Source organism: Hevea brasiliensis, chromosome 14 (genome assembly GCF_030052815.1).
Source record: "Hevea brasiliensis isolate MT/VB/25A 57/8 chromosome 14, ASM3005281v1, whole genome shotgun sequence".
Taxonomy (NCBI): Eukaryota; Viridiplantae; Streptophyta; class Magnoliopsida; order Malpighiales; family Euphorbiaceae; genus Hevea; species Hevea brasiliensis.
Genome location: NC_079506.1, coordinates 9,008,355 through 9,019,106, shown reverse-complemented (window position 1 = coordinate 9,019,106; position 10,752 = coordinate 9,008,355). Strand labels below are relative to the sequence as shown.

General features: G+C 36.9%; 1 protein-coding gene across 3 annotated transcripts; it reads right to left on the bottom strand.

The window, feature by feature from the left end:
- Positions 1 to 1,493: 1,493 nt before the first annotated feature.
- On the bottom strand, positions 1,494 to 9,235 carry LOC110648902 (uncharacterized). Of its 3 annotated transcripts, XM_058134839.1 has the most exons (12): positions 9,146 to 9,235; positions 8,813 to 9,045; positions 7,712 to 7,836; positions 6,493 to 6,937; positions 6,274 to 6,389; positions 5,184 to 5,964; positions 4,524 to 4,982; positions 3,710 to 3,904; positions 3,396 to 3,623; positions 2,842 to 3,184; positions 2,508 to 2,697; positions 1,494 to 2,265 (listed from the first exon to the last, which is right to left on the bottom strand). In XM_058134839.1, exons 2-12 carry the CDS (start codon positions 9,014 to 9,016, stop codon positions 1,782 to 1,784), a joined length of 3,570 nt encoding a protein of 1,189 aa, XP_057990822.1. In that variant the 5' UTR covers positions 9,017 to 9,045; positions 9,146 to 9,235; the 3' UTR covers positions 1,494 to 1,781. The 3 variants fall into 3 exon arrangements, with proteins under 3 accessions (XP_057990822.1, XP_057990821.1, XP_057990823.1); XM_058134838.1 differs by having other exon boundaries at positions 8,813 to 9,226; XM_058134840.1 differs by having other exon boundaries at positions 3,710 to 3,898; positions 8,813 to 9,226.
- Between the last annotated feature and the right edge of the window lie 1,517 nt (positions 9,236 to 10,752).

The window sequence follows — 10,752 nt, the reverse complement described above, 5'->3', positions numbered from 1 at the left end:
TAGATATTGAATGAGAAGTACAGTTCCATTGCATGGTCATTACTCAGAAAAGAGAGAATGGAAGTAGCCAACAGCGGTGAGCAAAAACAACTGAAGTTGCCAGTGATCATAGCAATTAGAGGCTCTTTAAACAATCAACAGAGTGAAATAGCTTACAAATTAGCCATGTCCCTTAACCATCCTCTAATTGATGAAAGAGATATCAGTCAAATGATTCCAGATCTTCAGAACCCCCTTCTAACTCCCTCCACCACTGCTACATCTACCTCATTTTCTAAAGACTTGTCTTTCAAACTTGCCATTCAGATCTCCTCAACCCTACTCCTCTTGAAGTTCCCAGTTATCATCAATACTTCACTCTCTGAAATTTATCACTTTGAGCTTTTGTTGCAGCTAGCAGCTTCTAAGGAAGCCCTTTTGATCATAATTGATTGCTCTTCAGATCAAATCAATCCTTTTCTTGATAATGATTACAGGGCTAAACATGTTCGATTCTTCAGCATCAGCATGATGGAGACGTTTGATGTGGAGAGATTTGTCCCTAAGATACTAGGGGCTGTGGAAAACTATGAAGCGGTACATCTTCAGGACCCTAAAGGTGGAGGTGAAGGGAGCAAATTTGAAGTATTTGATCCTTCACAGGATAGTAAGATGATGCCTGATCTGAGTCTTCTCACAGAAGCACATGCCCATGAGTTTTCCTTCACTGAAGAGCCAAAGATAGGATCCAATGAACTCCATTGCAACCATTGTCAAAATGTCATTTCTGGTCCGATCTATCAATGCGTCGAGTGCGATGAGTTCATTCTTCACAAAGCGTGCGCCGAGCTATCCACAGATTTAGAAGTAATTTCAAAGTCCTGCCTGTTCTACATAAACCCAAAACCATCCTATTACAACTTTCCAGTGACGTACAAGTGCAAGGTTTGTGAAGCCTACTCCTCGAAATGCAACAATTGCCTGTTGCAGACCCATATCAGGTGTGGGGTTTTACCAACAATTTGCAGACATGAAAGACATGAACACCCACTTAGCTTTGTTATCATGCCATTTTGGTTTGATTACGAGTATAAATGCTACGAGTGTGATAAGTTTGGGAAGTTCATTGGCTACAAATGCTTTGGCTGCTGCCTGGATTTTCATACCAGTTGTGCAATCTCAAAAAGAGAGAGCAGAGATGTGGTTCCTCCAAAAATGACATCCAAGATTATTGGAGGTCAACCAACAGAATCTGCTCTGCAAGAGGCGTACGCTTTTAGACGTGAAATGATCAAGAAGGCTATTGGAGCGGGTCACTTGCGAAACAAATAGGATTGAACGTTCAACATTTGAAATGAGGCGATTTCTACAGATGCAGATTCCATTCACCTATGGTGATTATTTATAAAATAATATTTATTTCATTAAATAATAAAATCACCATAGAAATGTGATGTGAATTTAGATTTGTATTGCAAGAAAGTTGTAAATTTCACACTACATCAAATTCAATATGTTGAAATCCAGATGGGGAAGCAATAGTTTGGATGCTAAATTTACACTTTGGAGTGTGCATGCTTTAGCAGCCAAAAACAAGATTTACACAGTTTAAACTAAACAAGCAAAGCACAAAATTGCAGTCTCCTCTGTTTCACTACATCAATGAATTCTACATTACAATCACTGAAGAATGTGCATTATGATCAAATATTATTTTTCAATTACAGGGCTTTTACGCACACTACTATTTACAATTCTGCATTATCATTCTCTCTCCCACTTTCCTTGTGCATACAATTCCATCACAGGTTATCAGCTAGATTCACATACCATGGCCCATGTACAGCAACAGACACAGTGGCAGCTACCACCAATACTTCAGCAGTTTCCACCACCCTTTCAGCTAGCATGACGGCCCCAACTTGCCGGAGTGCCATTTCTGCTAGTTTTCTACCCTGAGGCCCGCTGCCGCCTAGTACAATTCCTCTCGTGGCCAAATAAACAGCATGGGAGACCTTTTCAAAAACAGGGTCGCCGGCCTGCAAGCTCTTTCCTAACATCCTAGCCATGACTAACTTCCTTGATTTAAGTTTCTCAGGGTCTGCTGCCCTGTCATCTTCTTGTGAGAGCTCACTTATTACCCCTACGATCTCATCAATGCCCACATCGGCAACACGGTCTAAGAGCGCCAGCAATTGCTTGGTGCGCTTCAATAATATGCTTTCCACATCTGCACCACTGGCTACTACTTGCTCCATCAGTAGTGTTTGCCGGCAAACAAGAAGACTACATATAGCAGTTTCAGATCAGTTAGTAACTCTCACAATTTATTGAAAAACCCATGAAAAAAATGGCAAATGCTGTGCACAAGATGCACCACAAAAGAGGAAATAGGAAAATAAAACAATAAATAGAAAATATCAGGGCAATGGCAAAGGCCCAGTCAACCACCCTTTGCAACATTACAGTTAGTTTTTGACACAATACATGGAAAGACACAAAGAGTGAGGTATATATGGATCACTTGCCTAGTTGATATTACTATGATCTTCTGGATTTGAGCCTGGGCAGCCCTCAGAAGAGGCAGGTTAAGCAAGAAGGTTTCAGGAAGAACTTCTTGTGTTAGGCCAGAAACCCCACTCACTAGCTTCAACAATCCAAGCCTCACCGATAAATCAATTCTATCACCATTGCATTCTGGTTCTGGTTTCTGACCACCTTATCCAAGAGCATAAAACCAAGTCAAGCATAATGCAATAAAGCAATCTTTTCTTTTTCAACATTGTAAGGTTATTCATATTTCCAAGAGGATTTACAGTTTTACCCCTTAGATCTTCTAAGATTCTTTCTCAAGATCCATACCTGTAGTATTGGAAGCAGATGAAGTATAAGCAGCTCCACTTCCTTTTGTTTTCAGCATAAAGCTTCCACCGGTTCTAAGAGTAGTGGAAGGAAGAAACTCCTGAGATGAACTTTCATGGTTGATCAAAGAAGAGATAAAGTTGATATGCTCTTCCCACTCCTGGTCTTTGCAATTCCTCACAGATAAAAGCCACCGCATGGTCAAAGGTAGAGACGTACAGGCATCAGAATAAGATCCATAATGGTTGGCAAAAGCTTTTCTAAGGTAATCCAAACCAGCAGGTCCCTTCAACAAAGGCTCCATCAATTTTATACGTGCTTTACTTATCTCTTGCTTAAGAGCCTAACCAAAGGGTAAACCAAAATTTCGTCAACTCTCGAAAGCTTATTGAGCTTCACTAGAAAAGGAAAGAGCAGTAAATATATCGAGTGGGAGAGTAAATAATAGGCAAGAAAGCTAGCAAATAAAACAGCAGCAAGCACCAGTGAGAACCAGAACGAATATTTTCACACATAGAAGTGATCAAGAACATGAGAAATATCACGAAACACACCTGAATCTGCTCTAATACAAACCGCAGACCCTTGATCATTGCAATGGCATGGGAATACATTGACTCATCTCGAGTTTCACATGTCTCAGCCAATTCTTTCAATAATTTCTGGTGTGTGACTTTCATTTCCTCTTCATGTGCTGGAGAGGACAGCTTTTGCAGAGTACCTAATGCAAACTCTAGAATCTTTCCGAGATAATCAATGTCAAGTGTATCTGAATTTAACACCTAATGGAGAAAGAAAAAACAAAAGAAATTATATTTTTATCAAACATTATTCCTCCAACAATTGGAAATAGTAGGCAGGTTTCCACCTGAGAGAGAATATCCAGATCAATAGCTGCAGCAATCTGCAGTTTCCAGCTTTCTGGTGCCATCTCACTAATTCCATCCCTCACCTCCTTCACAAGTTCAACAACTCGATCGTATCTGGGCTCGTCCTGTTTGATGGAATCCATGATACCATCCCAAAAGGCTGCCTCCATTGTCTCTCTTATCTTTCCCTGCAACTAATAAGATAAGAAAACATATCAGTTTCAAATGAAGTACTTCAAAGGCACTTCCAGAAGCCATCGTATTCATTTTAAGCCATTAGTAGAAACAAAAATAAATGCTAAAACCCAATATAAGCCACAAAATATAGTGTTCTCCACACACTTGCAACAAGCAGCACCCCATTTATTGATAAGAGGAATTGCCATTGATGCAGATCGTCTTCTAGGGATTTTAGGACTACTTATTCTAGGAAAAGAATATAGGTAGCATTTTTAGTTTTTTTTAGGATTTTCTTATTCCTAATCCTAGTACTAGTAGGAGGAGGAGGAGGAGGAGGAGGAGGAGTAGGGTTGACAATTCTACCATAGATACCCCTAAGTTATATTTTGGTAGACCTTTTCCATGACTATTATTGATAATAAGAATTAATAAAGCTTTGGAATTTGTTTCTCTTCCCCTTTGTGTCCTATTGGTTCTACAAAAACCATTCCCTTAGCCAAATATGCAACTTATAGACGCTGAGAGATGAAAAGATAAAAAGATACCCAGAAAAGAAACTAATAAGGTTAAGTATTTTCAATTTCAGGATGTGATACATGATAAGTAATTGATTAATTATGAGAATGCACTAACCTTGATATTGTTTTCTTTGTCCGTACTGAATCCATCAACAAAGCTATGATGTCGCTCATGGAGAAATTCATTTACAATTAATTCATTCTCTGTTATCAACTTTATAGTAGGACCAAAATGGCCATCAAAATGGCTGCTGATTGTTGCAGAGGAACTAAATCCTTTGGATGAGGAAGCAACATCATCTCTGAACAAGGAGCGAACTACATGGTTTGGCTTCTCAACACTCTCAACCATATTGCTTGTGAAAGCTAAGCTACCAAGAGAAGGACCACCTGGGGAGCTCAATGTGCTCGAAGAGAGGAAATGTGTGATTGGTGACCCAACTGGACTTCCATTTTCCTTTGCTTGAAAGTACTTGGATCGTGTTTCTAATAAAGCACGTTCCATGCGCTCAATCCCAGCATCTCCACTCAGGTGTTGTATCTTTTCCCTCAAAAGCTTTTGATCTTCTGTCACCTGCATCAAAATGCATTTGAAGATGTGTATCAACAAAATTAATACCACCAAAAGAACAAATGAAAACTAAATGCTTCTCATAATTCACAAGCATCCAGCAATCAGTTTTCTCATTAACGGAATATATAAGGCATACTTAATAGGTAATCTAACAATTACTCAAAAATACAGAAACCTTAAAACTCAGTTTGCAGGCAATACCTGTTTCTGAATAGCTTTCATATCATGACTGAGAGCATCAGTATCCCCTCCTGGTCTCAGCTTGCATTTTTGAATCATAGAAACCTCAAGTTGGCAAGCAGCTCTCACCATGTCCTCCTCCAATGTCTGAGCATCCTTAACCTTCCACACAACAAAGCAATTCAAGTAGAAGCACCATGCTTTATCAAAAGCTGCAAGCTGAGACCTAAAGGTACAGCGTTTTCGTGAAATGGAGTCAGATTCCTCATCAGAACTCTGTATGGGGCCATCTAGTATAATTCTTATCAGCAACTCAAACTGTAGAACAAATTCTTCAGCAGACTTAGCTAGAGCAATCTCACGGTCCCCTTGACTACTGAAAACAGCATCTGGATGACCCAGAATCATGTAGGCACAAAGAACTACTCTCACAGGATACCTTGATGATTTAGCAGGACTTCTGGCTGCCTCCCTAACAGCACCTACTTTCTTTGCCTCTCTGCTCCGCATAGAATTCCTGGGAGTAGTCCGTTTCCTTGGGGTGGCTACTCTTTTTAGGAGGTGATCGATGTTATCCAAACTGGTTGAATGATTGCTACCAGCAACTCTGAAAACTGCAAGGCGGCTTTCTAGTCGATCGAGTAGAGCATTCACAGTCTGTAGGGTAGTAGCAGATTCAATCAATCGAGCAAGCTGCTCAAATGGCATTGACTTGACAGAACTCCCATGGATTTTCAAGTCATCATAATTTTTTGCCAAGTCTAAGGTAGTTCTCCTAGACCTAAGAAACTGCTTCCAGCACCTAAAAAGAAAAGATAACACCAAAAATAGATTATTCATGGGAAAAATTATGATAAAAAGATTAAAAAAAAAACCCTTAACACCAAAATTTGCATTATCATTTGCAGAACTATTATATCATTTTCATAAATTCGTTAACATGGCCCCTATTTCATCCAGTAACATAAAGAGCTAGAGCCTAGAATCAGGTCATCAAGCACACAACATATAAGCCGGTGCCATAGCAAGAGCAAGACAAATGATTCTGAGCAAAGCTAATGTCTTGGCAGGTCAATTAAGGTTTAGAGAACAGTAACTGCGAATTATATACCTTGCTAATTTTCTGGAAAGAAGATCAGCCTGCTTGAGCATTCGATTCCAATTCACTCGAACCGAAATATGCTGCCTTCCTCTCTGCTTCAAATATTCTGCTCTTTGCCTTCTTGCCTAATTATTATGATATTCATTGAAATATTATGACATTGAAAAACATCATATAAGACTACCAGTTATCATGAAAATGAATGAGAAAGAAATTATCAATTCATACCCTTTGCAGCCGATTCTCCAACTGGTCTTTCATTCTCCGTCTCTCAATTTCACGCTGATGAGAGACAGACTTAGCCACACGCCTCACTTGCAACACCCTAGCACATGCCCTCTTCTTTTCTGCTTCCAGCAATCCCAATCGCTTCCTCTCAGCAGCTGCACGCTTTTGGTGAATTGCAGCATGTACAAGCTCCTTGTATTTGCTCTCCCGAGCCATTCTCCGCAATAATGATTGGGACATTCTCTCCTTTAGGTTGGCACTTCTTTGCCTATTAGCCTTGAGGATAAGCATTCTATTTGCTTCTGCTTGCTGAACCCGCAATTCTACTTTCGTACCAAGCCTCTCTCTTTCTCTAGCAAATCGCAATTCTGCCCCACTTTTCGCTGCCTGACGCAACTCATCCAACCTAGCTAGTCGCATCTGGGCCTTTGCAAGAATGTCCAACCTATCATACCAATAAATGAGCTTAAAATTGTAGATAACTGCAAAATGTAAAATATATTTTTCCCAATACAAATAAACTAAAGCTTCAGTCCAAACCAGAACATACATTGCAACATAAGATAGTGCAGCAACCATAGGGAGGCCCAATAAAGATGCAGACATGAAAAGAACACTTCAAAGTTAACTAAATCGGAGTGACCAAGTCTTAAAGTGGAACCAGAAAACATATACCTTGGCAAAACACCTAAATGTAACATAAAACCACAAGTACTTAACCATTGAATGGGTTTAGATGTTTAGATCTAAGGATGATTTCATATGTTCTGCCAACATAAATAAATCTTCTGATCCAACATAACAACTAAGAATTTCTTAGAATGACAAGAAGCAGCTGAGTTTGAATGAGGACAAAGAAAAAACCAGAAATAAATTCATGGGGAAGCCTCTTCAAAAGTTAGGGAGATATTAAAAAAGATACAATCATAAAGGTATAGGAAAAACAAATAGCAAATAATAAAAAAGAAGCAACGTCAGCATCCATTACCAAAGTAAGATGATCAACCCAACAAAATCTGTATAAAGCTTGTGGCTATAATGATGCTGTGGTGGGGATACTTAATAATCACATGGACAACCTTTAGAATGCCAGCAATGAACTAACAACGTTTGGTTGCAGAAACTATTTGCTTAAACTGTTAAACAACATATTTATCAAGAGTCTAATGAACCTAATCAGTAGTAAATAAACAAGCTCCGACACCTCAAAAAACAATACCTTTTCTGCTCTGCAGCTTGAAGCTTAGCTTCAAGACGTTGGCCAAGGTCTTCCTCTTGAGATGAAGACCGTGAGGGGCTTCTAGGCTTTGGTCTTGCCTTGCTTGACAGCATCTCGTAGAATTGCTGCACTCGAATGAGTAACCATTAAAAAAACAATCAGATTGCATTATGAGGAAATCAATACTGACAAAAACCAAATATATTATGGAAAACAGTAATGAATACTATTTCAAATGACAGTGAGTAAATAGACTTTTTCCTGCGAATAATCATTCTCAACAGAACCTGACTAAAAACAAAACTGCAAAAGAAATTTACCATCATATGGAGGAGAGGACGAAACGAAAAGAGCACATTAAAAGAAACATTCAGTCATGAGTTTGTATTTATTTATTATCCATGTGCAAAGGAAAACTCCAAAAGTGAAAAGTGAAAAACAAAAATTGAGAACAGTAGCAAATACCCACATCCTTACCTAACAGGATGAGTATTTTTAAATTCAAAGTAAAGGATTAAAAAAATCCCAAAAAAGAGGGAGAAGTGGATGGGCCAAGGATCTTTCATTTGGAATTAATCCCAACTGGCAAATTCTTAAATTTTGACAAATGAAGTCTTTCCCTTCTTACAAACCAAAACCAACGACAGATTACAACAACTCTCTCAGAATATAACAGAACTTAAGAGAAGATGCTATAATTTCATCACAACTGACCCTGAAAGGCAAAAATGCTTCTCTAATAATGCCAAATAAAAAGAAAAAAGACAAAAAAAAAAAAAGGAAGACCGCTTTCAAATAGTTTATCACCAAAAAAAAATTAAGTAAAATCAGTGATCACAGGAAAACAATTAAGTAAAGATCATTCATTTTTTCATAAGAATTTTGAGGGAAAAAGGGGAAAGAAAAAAAGAGAAAAGACTTTTAACTAGTTGCTCAGTGAAGTCAGAAATTGAATTTTTTTTTTTAAGCGTAATTAATAAAAATTTCTCTCACTTTCCAAGACATTTTCAACATACAAACATACTTGAAATCCTCACAGAATTAATTACAAAAATTAAAATTTAAAAGACAAAAACTAAAAGAAAATTTTTCTTAATTAACCTGTCTGCGAAGATCCGCATGTCGAAGTTTAGCTTCAATTTCTTCAACAGTACTAGGAGTCCTAGCCTCCTCCAACAGTCTTTTCCGAAGCCTGCTAGGTATTCTAGGCGGAGAAGTGAACGAATGCGTATCACTCAGAGGAAAATCAAGCGCAACCGCAACCTTCCCAGTCTCCGGCGACGACGATTCCACTCCGGTAGCCATAATTCAAATTGAAAACAATCACGCGCCCTCTACACGCGCATATACAGATAAAAACATATAGCGAGTTATCTGATTCTTTTCAAATCTAAGGAAAGTAGGGAGCGAGAAAGACAGAGAGAGCGTTTATACATATAATGCTTCTGAGAATGGAAACGTCTGGTGGACTCTGCTTTTCTTTTTCTTCTTCTTGTTTGCAACGCTTCGTGAGAGAGAAAAGGAGTTTGGTTTGGTTTGGTTTTAAGCTTAGGCCTTTTAGGTTCGGTTTTCGGTTTGGGTTTGGTTCGGTTTTCGTTTATCCTGGTGTTTGCCACGTCAGAATCCCAACGGTATACTCTCTCTCTCTTTATGGCTTTTGGCTTTTACCTGCACCTCCGTAGTGTTTGGTTTGGAGCTGAATTTTGCCCCTGGCCTACCCCATTTGACTAGGTTGCACCTATTTTTTGTATTTTTTTTTAAATTTTAATTAATTAATAATTTATTAATTACCTGAATCATGTTAATTACTTTATTTTTGCTGATTAAGGTAAAAAAAAAAAGAGGAATTTTTCTAGTATTTTTAAGAAAAATATCATGGTTTTTCTTTAATTTAAAACCTTTTAAAAAAGGATTAATATAAATTTATAATATTTATTTGATTTTATAATTTAAATTCAAATAAGTAAAATAATTTTGATTTTTATTAATTAATTAATTAATAATTTATGGTATACATGTATATATTTCTCTTTAGTAAATGAATTAAAATTATTATTAATATTATTAAGTTGAGAAAAATTAAGAGAATCAAATGATAAAAAAATTAATATTTATTAAATTAAATATTTATATAATATATATATATTTTTTAATTATTTTTATTTAAATTTTGATATAAATATTTAATTTAATAATTATTAAATTCATTCTCATGAATTAAATTTATATTAGATGTATTCTTTTAATAGGAAAATATAAAATTAAGAGAATCAAATGATAAAAAAAATTAATTTTACCATAAAAATTACTGCATATACTAGTGAATCAAAATCAAGGTGTAAGTGGAGAACAACTCACATTACTCTCATTTTCCACATCTATGGGCTATAGCCTATAGGTTTCTTGTGTTTTTCAAAATGGGTTTGGTAGATGTGTCCATTGAAAATATCGAAGATTTTTTTAATTTAATTGTATTAAAATCATTTTAAATTTAAATTTTTGTTAAAATTAAATATTTTTTAATTTTTTATTTTATTAAAGGATTTATTGAATATTGTAATACCCCTAATTTTTATATATTATTATTGGGCTTCGTGTAGGTATCCTCAATTCGTGGAAATTCGACAGTTGTCCGGATCTGTGAATTTGAAAAGTCTTCGAATTGGAGCGAGATTTTGGCTACCCCACCATTGTTAGGCATCCCGAGCACGTTCCCGAAGTCGGAATCGGCAAAGGTAAACCCGAACCTTGCTTTTTCGTAATTTTCTAGTGCTTAAATAGGATTAAAAATCCATAAAATATTCGTGGTAGCTTAGAAGATTACGATTCTTTTTGCAATAGCTTAGTAATATTTCTAAGGACCGCGGGGTAGAGTTTTATAATTTTTAGAGCTTATTTGAGCAGTTTTTGCAAAAATATTAATTATAAGGACTAAATTGAAATTTTACATATTGTGATGGATGATTGATTTGATGGGCCCGAGAGAGTGTGATGTGATTGAGTTGTGGATATATGGATTGTGGATATAGAAGTGTGTTTTG